General features: G+C 40.4%; 1 protein-coding gene across 5 annotated transcripts in view; it reads left to right on the top strand.

The window, feature by feature from the left end:
* The window catches only part of LOC145487083 (uncharacterized), a 44,306-nt gene that overhangs the window by 21,979 nt on the left and 8,733 nt on the right, over positions 1-13,594 (top strand). For 3 of the 5 annotated variants that reach the window (XM_081465804.1, XM_081465805.1, XM_081465803.1), the window contains exons 2-6: positions 2,027-2,129; positions 3,825-4,097; positions 6,715-6,795; positions 8,478-8,963; positions 10,758-12,077. In XM_081465804.1, the coding sequence (XP_081321930.1) occupies positions 2,087-2,129; positions 3,825-4,097; positions 6,715-6,795; positions 8,478-8,963; positions 10,758-12,077 (2,203 nt within the window). In that variant the 5' untranslated portion in view covers positions 2,027-2,086. Of the gene's footprint in view, positions 1-2,026; positions 2,130-3,152; positions 5,813-6,714; positions 6,796-8,477; positions 8,964-10,757; positions 12,078-13,594 lie in introns of those variants that run through there. The other 2 variants (XM_081465802.1, XM_081465806.1) reach the window with 2 other exon arrangements.

Raw genomic sequence — 13,594 nt, 5'->3', positions numbered from 1 at the left:
TTTTGAGGCTGTGACAGTGACTTTTCCGTAAAGAAATGAGTGTTTTTAACGGAATACGTAATACAGTGGTGAAATTCACTGACTGTGTAGTTTTGCCCTAGGTTTGAGACGATGAATGAATCGGTAAACGCGCGCATCGCCGGATGTAAATTGACGACTTCCGCTCGAATGGTTTTTCTCTTTATTGATGAGCCATATAATAAACAACTTAATAACCTCGACCGTTCGGTCGTTACGGGAAAATCTCAAACCTCGGCCTACCGTATTGACCGAGCGATAGCGAGGTCAATACGGCAAGGCCTCAGTTTGAGATTTTCCCCTAACGACCTCACTCTCGGTTATTAAGTAGTTAATAATTAACTAGATATTAATTAATTAAAATGGCAGAAGTGCGCGCCTGTAGTGGATGAATGATGCGAAGCCAGATAAAGCATCTGATTAGATAAAATACGAAGGGGAACCAAGAGAATGGGAAGGACAAACACTTCAAATAACTTGCGTTTCCCACATTCTGCATTTTTACTCTAATAACCTTTCTACATGCTCGCCCGTTTCAGAACTAGCAATTTCTCGATTCGATTTTATATTCATAAAGTTAGAAGAGAGAGAAAAGGTCTTATCATTTGATTTTGAACGCAGTGGCCTCATGAGCGTTACTTAAGACATTAGAACAGAAAAAGCTTGTCTTCTGCCAAGTTCCCTCCCTTAACGGGAGGCGTGTTGGCCTCATGGTTAATGCGCTGGTTTCCGCATCGAGCGGTCCGGGTGCAAGCCTTGGCCGGGGACATTGTGTTGTGGTCTTGGGCAAGACACTTTACTTTTACAGTGCCTCTCTCCACCCAGGTAGGCTCGAATAGATTGTGCTAGTAAAAGTAGTAAAGGATTTTGCATGGACAGCTCCTTTGTGTTGGTCATTTTTTAAAATTTTATTTTCATCAACAAAGAGAACTGCGAGTATTCTCCCGAAGGCAACGTGGCTGACGCCATTTTGCAACATTGCCTATGAGAGTTACTGGGACCGACCATACCATCTACACCTATTTCCGGTTCCGGTGAACTCTTGCTGACCGCTGCCAGTCTCGTCTCCCAGGGGTTCCTGTGGCCGCAAATGCGGCTAAAAAAAATTATATGCATATGTTCCGGAGTCAACGAGTCTACAAAAATGATTTCAGGCTTGTAAAAATGTGTTGATTATGATAGCAGTGCTACCATTTAATACTTATAAAAATCAGCAAAATTTATTCTAGTTTCTCCAAATTTTGCCAAAAATTATGCTAGCACAATCTATTTGAGCCTACACTCAGGTGTATAAATGAGTACCGGCGAACTTAATGCTAGGGATAACTCTGCAATGGACAAGCATCCCATCCAAGGGGAAGTAGAAATATCCCTAGTCACTTTATGCTACAGAAACCGGGATACAGACTTTACCAAAGAAATCAGAACAGAACATGAACAAGTCTTCTGCAAAGTTCACTGCAAATGAACTACAAGTTTGTAACGTCGTTTTTTAGACCTAGAACCTGGCACAGTCTGCGAGTCTGCCTACATAAACAGCCCTGCTTGCCCTTCCCCTCCCACCGGCGTTAAACCGTAACCTTTGGTAGGTCCGGCGTTCTTCGGTTGACTATTTGTAGATGGAAAATAGTTTTCTTGACTATTTACATCATGTATAGAAAATGATTGTGTAGTATTGTAGCTAAGTGTAGGTAAACTTTACTGAAATCGTTTTTAAAGTTTAAAACGCGATTTCACTTATCTATAGTAAAGATGGTGTGTGCATTATGATTGGCTAACATCAGTTTCTTAGTGCCAGGGGCCCCTGGCATGGACCTGTTCCTTTGAATATCTGTTTTCTTAAGTCACTGAAAAAGCTTTCTTGACCTAAAATATGACTCATAGAAATAACGATTTCAGTGTGCTGGCTGGGACACAGTCCCAGCTAGATATGTAACAGTACTATTCCGATCTATTCCATGTCGCTTTGATACGAAATAACATAAAAATAAATTTCATTTGTTTACAGAGAGAAGTTGGGACGCTGCTGCTTGTCGGGAGAGACGATTGGTACCAAGATAGCAGCAAGATGGATGCCGAGGATCAGCAAATCTCCACTACATCAGAGACAGGTGTAACACCTGCCCCTTCTCCACAGTTCAAGTACCCATAACCCTAAACATTTTTTTTAGCGCAAAACAATGTTGAAACATCCTTGATCATAATGCCAGAACAATTTTTGCTTTTGGTTGCAACTGCGACTTTTTATGAATTCTTAAAGTCGTGAAAAATCGCTAAGAAGAACCGATCAAAAGGATCTGTGTCCAGCACGTTTCGTGATGCCCATTCAAGGACATCATTTACTCGCTTTGAGTTGTTTTAACATCTCTCTGAGCTAGAAAATGCATACAAAGTACGAAAGCCGATCAAGTTCTCACAATGCACACTAAGCAACTCAGCGACGAGATTTGGCAAAATTTAATGACCAGGTTCGATCGATCGGCTACTGCAGTGAATGAGTAACAATGAATCACTACAAGAGAAATTTTTGTGTGACTATTCTTATGTAACAATTCTTATTTACTTGTGAAGACAAAGATTATTGGCAAACTTTATTTCTCGGAAAACAGCAATGCTTTTAAGAAGCGGACTACGAATGTCTGCAGGGGTCCAAAATTTTTCAATCCGGATCCCGCTGCTACTTTTGGCTTAATCCTACAATCCTGCCGCAGTCAGAATGTTTATCTCGATCCCGCCTGGTTATAATTAACGCTGCAGTTCTCCATGTAACGTTCTTAACCTATGATTTTCTGTTTTTCATTTCGCATCCTACCGTCAGTTTTTCAATCCGGATTCCGCTGCTACAATCCTGCCGCAGTCAGAATGTTTATCTCGATCCCACCTGGTTAACGCTGCAGTTATCCATGTAACGTTCTTAACCTGTGATTTTCTGTTTTTCATTTCGCATCCTACCGTCAATTTTAAAACTATCCCACATCCCGTCGGTCAAAATCATACTTAGCCTAGCTCAAGTATTGCCAAAAAAATCTTTTTCTTTGGCTTTTATATGCAAAGTGACAAGGAAAGCAACTCTTTGCGAAACCGGTGTGTCTTTGCAATGGACGTTCTCCATCGGTGAAGACCTTATTTGACAAAGTATCATCGCAGTAAATTTTCCAATTGGTGATTAATTGGAAAATTCCAATTGGAAAATTTACTGCGATGATCATTCTTCACTTTCATCTACAACCGCAGTTCAAATATGGATTATTTCATATGTACACCACATTAAACGGCAATTGTTGAATGGGTGAATAACGCAATTCAGCGTATTAGGTCTATAAATCGTTACATGATCTGACGGATAAGTGTTGGCAAAACAGACCACGCTATCCACAGGATAGTGATTTATCCGGTGGATAGTGTTATCCAACTTTTCAACAACTGGGGCCAGATGAACATGGGGTTCTGAGTAATGGGAGAAATAAAGTTTAAGATGTGTGTTTTTCCTTGTTTTTCCTTTCTTTTTGACCTCCATTGGCAACTGAGTGTCCGTGGCGGGAGCGGGTATCCTCCCATAGCTTAGCTTACCGTGTCAGGGCAGTCGCATGTGTCAGAGTGAGGATGTTTGACTAATTTTGACAGTAGACAAATATCTGTTTTATTCTTTCGTAAAGTATATACTGATTTATACTACAAGTTCTCTCGATGCCTTACTGGGATGGCTACGATAGAATATTTAAGAAAGGAAGGCCTTATTCTAAAGTATTGTGAGCAACAGCGACAACATCAACAATATATTTGTACTGAATTATTTCTCTTTGTAGTTATAAGCAGCACACCTACAGATGAAGAATTAGAAAAAATGGGTATTGACATTGCAAAAGATTGGATAAAGCTTGGGCGTCGCCTTGTCAGTGAAGCAAAGCTTCAAGAAATAGATCAAGCTCATGACCAACTGTCTGAAAAGGGATACCACATGTTGAAGCTCTGGAAACAAAGCAAAGGTACCGATGCGACCTACCAGGCTTTGTGTAACGCATTACAACATGAACTTGTGCAGCGCAAAGACTTGGCAGAGAAGTTTTGTTACATCAAAGGTAATTAATTTCTATAATATTATATGTAGGTGCAGTGGTCTAGTGGTTTTGAATGTACCGGACGCCGGATAAAGCAGTCTGGGTTGGAGCCCAGGCTGGGGTCACTGTGTTGTGTTCTTAGGCAGCATAAGTTATTCTTTCAGTACCTCTCACTGCTCTCTTGCACGTGGTAATAAACAGGGCTATTAAAAATTGAAACTTTTCCATGCCACTTCAAGGTGTCTAACAATTTAGGGATTAAGGTTGGAGCGCAGCCAAGATGAGACATAATCAAGATTACAATAAAAACGTCCGCTGGCTAAAAATTTATAAAAGAACATGAGCATTCGGCTGTAGATCTACAGCCTTCGACAGATAAAAAATTGAATGCAAAATGATAAAATATATGAAAGAAAAGGCGAGATGAAAATAATAAGAGGAACAAAAGCAAAGAAAATGTGTAAATGAAGTGATTATTGTTTGAAGAGAATACTATACTGGTTTAGAATCGGCTTAGAATTATTGTCAGCATGCTTGGTAGCAGAGGTGTGCGAAGCCTCCAAGGTTATTCTAATGCGAAAAGAGCATTTGTCGATGACACTAGAATTGTCAAAATCTATGGGATGGTCGAATGACCATGCATGTTTCGCAATGTTTGACCATTAGCATACGTTTTGACATTCCTGATATATTCTTTCTTACGAGTTTCAAAACACCGGCCGGTCTCGCCAACATAACAACAATCACAATCGGCACAGGGTATTTTATAAATCACACTCGGTTGATGTTCAATAGAGGGTCTGAATTTGGGAGAAGGAAATTCTTGTTGCAAAGACTTGAAGGGCTTATTTACAACTTGAATGTCGTGCCTTCGAAGAATTATTCTTAGTGTTTGTGTGACACCATTGATGAAGGGAAGGACAGCAAAACTGTTAGGATTCTCTTGAGGCCCAAGCCGTTAAAAAAAAACAAAACATGCAAACCAATTCTTCAGGGGATTCTGTGTGAGTGGTTTGGAAAATTTACGCTTTAAGATGTTGGAAATAAAATAGGAGGGATAGTTGTTGGCTCGTAGAGCATCGCGACGTGGTTGATTTCAATATTTTCCCTTGCGATGTACCAAGGAGTTAATTGCGAGGTGTAAGAGGGTCTCGGCTTTGCTAATCTTGTGGCGTTTGTCATGGTAAGAAGAAAAAATTAAAAATCTGCCCGCGTGGGTTGCTCTGGATATACACCGATAGTGATCCTGTTATCTTTGCGGGAAACCAAAGTATCTAAGAAAGCGATCTGTTGGTCAGATTCCTCCTCAATAGTGAATGAGATGTGTGGATCGATGGAATTAAGTGTAGTGTGAAAGAAGTTGACAGCATTCCTTTTCACACCTTTTTCACTCACTTTCTTCACGCACGAGCCTGAATAGCCGATGAAATCATTTTACTGTTGAACTTTGTCTTATCTAACAACTACTTTATTTATGATGACAAGATATACAAACATATCCATGGTTGCGCGATGGGTTGCCCCGTCAGCCCTGTGGTGGCGAACTTGTGCCTGGAAACGATCGAAGAGGTGACCATCAACACGTCTGAATTACGACCTAAAATATGGAAACGCTATGTGGATGACAGCCTTTGTATCATTAAAAGGAATGCTGTCAACTTGTTCACACAAGCCGCGGCTTATGCTATCCGCGGCTTGAGTAAGACTTGAACTGGTTAAAATGTACCATTTATATGGTAAGTTCGCGTCTTATTGAAGCCGCGGCTTGTGTAAGCTGCCGCTTATTTTCCTCGTATAAATGGCCCTATTGGGGCCATTTATACGAGGAAAATAAGCCGCGAAAGCGCAAGATTTTCCCGCGCTCGCGCATTTCCGCGATTCCTATGACTACCAACACAAAAGCGAGGCATTAGTCACGAATAAGCCGTAAATCATTCATACGAGCGCTTCGCGTCTTATATAAGCCGCGTTCGTGTAAATGGTTCGCGGCTTGTGTAAGACGTGAACTGGTTAAAATGTACCATTTATACGGTAAGTTTGCGTCTTATTTAAGCCGGGAAAATAAGACCCGAACTTACCGTATAAATGGTACATTTTAACCAATTCACGTCTTAGACAAGCCGCGGATAACATAAGCCGCCGCTTGTGTAAGGACACAAGCCGCAGCTTGTGTAAACGAGGGTTTTGAGCTAGGTTTAAATACGTCGTGGCTTATATAAGACGCGAAACCACTCGTATAAATGGCATCGTAGCTTGTTTTCGGCTGACGTAAGACTCGAGTTTACACTTCGCAAGCGCAAGATTTTCCCGCGCTCGCGCGAGAGCTCGCGCAATTCTGCGATTGCTACGACAACCAACACAAAAGCGAGGCATTAGTCACGAATAAGCCGTGAACCATATATACGAGCAATTCGTGTCTTATATAAGCCGCGCTCGTATAAATGGCTCAGTTCGCGTCTTGTGTAAGCCGCGGCTGGTGGAATCCGTGACTTATTTTTCTCGTATAAATGGCCCTAACGTGTCCGGGTGACTCCTTGCCTTGCCGCCCACACAGTACTTTGCATTTTTTTCAAAATCAATGTTGTCATTACGTAACGGTGCAACATTAATAGGGTCTACTGCTCTTCTTTCACTGCAGAAAACAAAGAATTGAGATCTGAACTTAGAATTGAACGAGAAAACAGCGCAGACCTTCGAAGAAGACTTACAGGTAGCACAGGTACGTTTTATAAGACTTATTTTTTAAACTTAGCGTAGTTCATATATAAATGCTATACATTTTCTTATATGGATACATCTTTAAAAGCCGGGATGTACTTTCCAAAGGAAATATGAGTAATTTGGCAGACCAATATCAACGCTATATGGCCCTATTCTCCTAGAGGAAAGCTAGGAATTAGTAGTATATCAACGCAATATTTGCACAAAATGTTCTTTTCATTTTGTTTAGTAAATTTTCAATAGTTTGCCATTTAGTATTGACCGCCGAGCTCTGTCTGCTGGGCACAAAAGACAACAGAATATCAATGATAATGAATGTAATATGAATCAATCATAAACAAATGGGCGGAAAGTATCCTGAAAAACTCATAAGTGAGTCCAGACTTTCGTCTGCGAATTATCATGCAAATAATTATCCCAAGTCAGGATATTCTGAAATTCTTTCTTCGACTCTTTGAGGCGATTCTGTTTATTTAATTCAGCTCTGTATGCAGTGTGAAGGTCTTTCTCTGTGGAATGACATTACTCTACATCAACTGGTGTTAGAATCTGATTCAGTTTGGATGATAATCTTCCTTGCATCACCCATCATAATACATTTTTACTCCTCAAACTCATTAATAATTCATCAAGTTTAAACGACGGAAAAAGGCCAGATTTGTAGTCACAACATAAATCATCCAGCAGTCAGATGGCCAAATGCCAACTGAATATCCTCTTAAACATATTGCATTCCTCGACAGCACACCTCATCAACTGATTCCTGAAGTACCCCTCCTAAGGTATCGAATGCATCTCGCTAATCTGTGATTACTTCTAGTTAATTAGGTCATACCCCGAAGATCTTGACTTCCAATTTACACTGTAGAAGTCAAGATCTTATGCGCATCGAAGCACAAAGCAATAATAAAATCCCCCATAATAAAATAATCCCCCATAATAACAGTCCCCATCGGACTGCAGCCACACATTCAATATATCGAACGCACTATTCCTGGGTTTATTGACATTCTGCGGAAATTCCATACTCTTCCGAATCTACTTCTCTGCTCTTCACTTCAAAACTGGCACCAGTCTCTGTTCCCCTCAGCTGTGTGCTTTATAATCCCACCATAACAATTTCAAAGCAAATCGCAATTTTAACAAAACAAAAACTTTTTACGACATTTTTCTCCATAAAATACACAGATTTAATCTCGCTAAAAGATATGTTTGGCGTTATAAACACTTTCAGCTCTAGAGATCGTATTTTGCCGAAAGATTCCAAGTATTCTCCTCTGGCAATAGATTTGCAGGATTCAGTTCATTACACCAAGTTTAGAACATTGCTTTTGAGTAAACGAGTCTTAATTAGTTCTCAGACTTATCGTACTCGTTATACCTGCTGTGAACGGGAGATTTCATATTTTCCTGTTGGATTGATTTCGCGATTAAATGTAAATAATTTTTGTGGGCAATTTTCCTTGTTGCCGTTAACGTCATCCACTCTTAGCTGAAAATGCCCCGTGATCTCTTGCAGCCAATAAGAGCAGACTAGATAGATAATAAGTGAAAAAATGACAAAAACTAATTGTAAGTAAACAATAAAAAATGAAATTAAAAAAGACAGCTTCTGTTATTACGAATGAATGTGTACAGAAAATGTAGGAAATAAAACTATCTTCTTCGTAACTCCGGCAGGAAAGGAAGCGGTGGAGACCGATAAAGACCGCGCTCGAATCCACAGTGCCAGAATGCGACAGATAGTTAGAGATATGACAGCTGGCACGGAGCAAAGACTGGAAACGCTTGAAGAAAACGTCAAAAGCCTGTCTGAATTGCTAAAGGAAAAAGATGGTAACAAAGTTATGGAGACGAGAGCCATTCAGGATATAGAGACCTTAGTGAAACAGCTCAAAGCGTCATTTGAAAACAGCGTGAAAGACGTTGAAGTGGAAGAGATGGAACACTTCGGAAAAGAACGCGATCAAATGGACTACTGTGAAAAGATTCCAGGAAAGCGCAAAATGTTAATCGTAAAATCGTCAGACTGCAATAATGATACCGTATTGAACGAAACCGCTAGTTGTGAGAACGAGTTGGTTGCGGACAGAAAACCGAATGCCGTCGAGCCCGACGATTTCCCTGTAAGTCTGGGCAGACAGGAAATGCAGTCAAAGTTTGAAGGTAAGTTTCTCGTGCGGGTACTTCTGGGAACTATATGCTTGCGGTTAACGGAAGACATTTTCCCGTAATGGGGTGGCCGATTTCCAAACTAATTGTTCTTGTAAGCACCAAAGAAACAATTCTTTGGTTTGAAAGTATTTTTATATCCTTTTTAGCCTCTTGATGCATCTCTTGATGCAAACCGCGCAAGTTCTTGTGTAAAAATAAATTTCTTGATTGTGATGATTGATGATTAATATGGTCATTACAAAAGAACTCAAAGGCAGAGTTACAAGTTAGAGCTCTTTTTAAGTTTTATGAATCACAGTTGTCTATAACAGTGTATGTATGAAGATGTAAAAGATGGCAAACATAGCTAATTTCTGACAACAAAATTTTCCTTTTAAGGTGGCTGAACACAGTTTTTGATACCTGTGTTTCATTCACCTTTTTCTCTAAAACCCGTGATCCCGCGGTCGCCAAAAATGGCAGCAAGTTAACAACACAAACTTTGGTTTTTTGATGGTTAGGCTGACGTATGTGCCGTTACCATGGCAACATGAATATATATAAACAGGCCTTTAAAATTGGTTTCTTTATTTGTAGAAAATTTAATCATTAGATTTTCTTTATAATTTGCATGCAACAAACTTGTAGCGATTCTCACAAGTTAACACCATTTTGCTAATAATTTAACAGAGGGATCTTTAGTCATCCCTTGTGGAGGGTTCACTGGAATATCTAGAATTTCCTTTGTTAGAATTCAATTATTTTCACTACCCCAGTTACTTATTTCCTAAAGTATATTCGTGCCAAAGTGGTTCTCGAGAAATAGGCGTATTCCGACAGTACAATTTTTCATCCAATCGCAATTTTTTGACTTATTACGCATGCGCTGCATTTAACTGGTTTCTCTCGATAACAAAGAAAAGCTGAGAATCGCTGGGTTCTTTGCATCGTTACCTTTTCTAACATATCTTTGTCATAAAAGACTAAAGCCATCAATACATTGCGTTCAATTATAGAAAAAAATGGCACAGATAGTGCGGGTGTTGAGTAAATAAAATGATCGCTCTATTGAAGGCATGTTTGTTTTTTGCAATCCTTGTGCGCGCGCTGAATTGCATCAGCAAAAGCGCGCGCAAAAATTGTGTTCGGCCATCGTAATGCACGTCGTGGTGGCGATGTTCGGCCTTTTCAGTGGGCCTCATCAGTACAGTGCTGATGCTAGAATGGAGGAGAAACCATATGTTCACCCCAAACGATCCCTCACTTGTGGTATCGTCTAAGCCATGCCAGAGTGCTCAAACTAGATAACTAGTGTGCATGCATAAAAAGTACTGTTCCTTAGTATTGTCCTGTCATTTTCGGCTGTTTACTATTACCATAGCAGAGGGTGCAAAATGTCAGCGTTAATTTACAAAATTGCCACGGAAATGCTGGCGCGAAATTTCTCGATAGCAAAGGGAAAAAAAAAAAAACCAGGATTGTACACGTAATTTGTCACCCACTATATTTAAAAGTAGACAAATAGTATACTCGTGAAATTAGGAAATAGTGTCACCTGTCACCATGTGATTACCAATACTTATTTTTATTTTCAAATTAGGTTCTAATTTAAAGTCACTTGAAATCTCGCATCAGGATTTTCCTGATGCGATTACTAGACAACTCCTCTCGGTTTCTGTCAACGTTGATACTTGGCTTAGGGGGTCGCCCCTCGCCAACAATCAACTTTTGAAAACTTCCAGCTTAAGGACCAGTTGTTTAAAAAAGCATATGTTTTGAAAACTAACAAAGTGTTGTTTTGTACAGGAAATCAAAGTTTTTCAGAGTATCACAAGCTGGAGGAAGAGCTTGGCGCTCCAAAAACAGAAATGGAGGAAATTAAGTTGAAACACAACAAAGAGATGAAGACTTTGGAAACAGAGGAAGAAAGGAAAGCTAATGCAAGACTAAAGAGACTCGATTCTGTACGAGTAAAGTATTTGGAGGAAGAAATCGATCATCTAAAGACAGAAATGGAACAACTTAAGCTCAAACACAACGAAGAGAAGAAGACATTGGTAGCAGAGAAACAGAACAGAGACGCGAAGTTAAGGGAAGCTAACACGAGACTAGAAAGGTTGGATACCGTCCGTGTAAAAGAATTGGAGGAGGAACTCCATCCTGTTAAGACAGAAATGGCGCACCTTAAGTTCAAACATAACGAAGAGAAGAAGACTTTGGTAGCAGAGAAACAGAACAGAGAGGCGAGGTTAACGGAAGCTAATGCAAGACTCGTTCCTGTCCGAGTAAACGAACTGGAGCAAGTAATTGAAAACCTAAGGGAAGAGAAAAAAGAGATCGAGTCTCAACTCCTTAGCGACAAGAAAAGAATAGAGAGAGAGTTACACGAGAAAAAGAAAAGTGAAGTGAAAGTTAAACGCAAAACTGAGCGTCTCACAAAAGAAAACGAGGATTTCCTTAAAAGGATTAAGGAGCTAGAAAACAAGAACAGAGCGCTGGTAAAGAAGAACAATAATCTCTTGTCGAAAATCAAGACTGTGGAATGTGAAACAAGCGAACACGATGAACCAAAACCCGAACTTAATCGACTTTCCCCTGAACTAGAGCAACTTCGCGATGAAGATAAATGCCTCAAAAATAAAAACGCAGATTACCTTCGAAAGATTAAAGATCTGGAAAAGCAGATCAAAACGCTGGAAACGAATAACAACAACCTTTTATCGAGGATCAAAACTGCGGAACGTGAAACAAGAGAATGCGATAAAGTAAAAGCCGAACATCATCGACTTTTTTCTGAAACAGAGCGACTTCGCAAGGAAGATCAGAGCCTCAAAAAGGAAAACGAGGATTCCCTTCAAAAGATTAAAGATCTGGAAACGAAGAACAACAGCCTCAAATCGAAAATCAAAACTAAAGAATGTGAAGTAGAACAACTTCGCATGGAATATAACGACAGCATCGCAAAAGCAAACGCGAATTCTTTTCAAAAGATTGGAGATCTGGAAAAGAAGATTAAAGCGCTGGAAAGGAGGAACGAGAGATTCCGGAAGGAATTGGAAACTAAGGAATGTGAGAACTGCAAAGTGCTAGATGCGGAAGTCAATAAATACAAGAACGCTGTAAACCGTAAGTATTAACTCACATTTTCCGTGTTTGTAAATATTGTTTGGGCGGTCAGAGTTGATGATTAAAACCCTAAGAAATGTTGGATCTGACCTAAAAATGTTATAAAATGATAACTTTTCGACAAAGTTCTCTTTGCCTTCTTCAGAGTAAAATAACTAGAATAATTTGTCTTAAGACATGCTTTGATCTCTAAGGGGCACAATAAAAGGCAAATAGACCTTAAGGAGAGGCTAGCGTTCATTTACAGTATCGGTATTTAGCGTGGAATGCCAAGATTCTGATAATAAGCGTTTTTATCGATTGCCGACGCCACGTTGTAGTACTTCTACGTACTTGGGATGAATATCATGTTCAGTCGTTTCCGCGTGCTGTTCAATTGCCGATTCATTGTTCCTCTTGTACCAGGCTTGACCTCTACCCCCCCCCCCCCCCGAGAGTTCCAAGATCTTTTGCTTTCGCCTATGCATACAAACGAGCACGATCTACAATTGACTTTGAAAACAATTCCAGTCACTTGATTCTCGCTTGGGCGCTCTTTTGCTTCCCTGCGTGGTGCCTATGGCAGGCTCCTGCGTCGGTCCACAAGACTTTTCACCACTGTTCTCTTGCTCTGTGCTGGGCTATAGGAGTCAAACGATCGGTACTTGTTCGTGTGAGTGACCTTACGGTATACACTCACTTCCACTCGACTATCGGGGAGGACTGTGGTATTAGTGTCCAGAAAAGCATTTGTTGGGTGACCTGTGGGCGCTGACGGCATCTCTAAGGTGAATTGAATGTGTGGGTTTATAGAGTTTAGCTGCTTATAGAAGGGTTCGAAGTCGACGTTCTTTAGGCAGGCGTTGGAGTATCCCCACCATCTGGGCTTGACTGATGATGAGGTGAAGGCTTCTTCCTCCGCTTGCTATATTGTTAACTCTGCGATGACAGCACTAAGGGATGAACCCCTGGCATATCCAAGAACTTGATAATATTGCGTTCCTTCAAACGTGAACTGAAAAAGCTGTTTTTTTAACTCGTAGGAGAGCAAAAGAAGGCTCTGATTATTCTGTTTCAGGTTTGCATGCGTTTTCTAATCAACAGTTTCTTGGAGTTTCCGTTGTACGATACCTATAGTGAGGTCGACTGGTATCGAAGCAGGAAACCCCTTCGAAGGATGCTATCAGCTCATCATTGCGAATTCCTTTGCGTTTTGACGGAATAATCGTTTTTGCTCTGAAGATGTTTCTGGATGGAGACCAAATGCTTAGAGAAACGATAAGTTGGGGCACGATGCAACTGTTGCTGGGGCGCAGAGGCACTTGAACGTTTTCGCCTCCTGAAAGGGTGAAATGGTTTTCCTGTTGCTACAGCTGTATCTAAATGGATGTTTGGTAAGCCATAGAACGATGCTGGGATGGAATCTTGATTTCAGTACTCTGCTTCAGTTAGATCCCCTCGTCTTTTGAGATACAAGAGTTTGTTCTGAAGGTCTTGTTCTACCTAAGCTGTCGGATTCTGTCTTTTGTCTGTGACTG

Source organism: Orbicella franksi, chromosome 5 (genome assembly GCF_964199315.1).
Source record: "Orbicella franksi chromosome 5, jaOrbFran1.1, whole genome shotgun sequence".
In the NCBI taxonomy this organism is placed as follows: Eukaryota; Metazoa; Cnidaria; class Anthozoa; order Scleractinia; family Merulinidae; genus Orbicella; species Orbicella franksi.
Note: the sequence above shows the minus strand (reverse complement) of the source record. Positions and strands in the feature narration are given on the sequence as shown.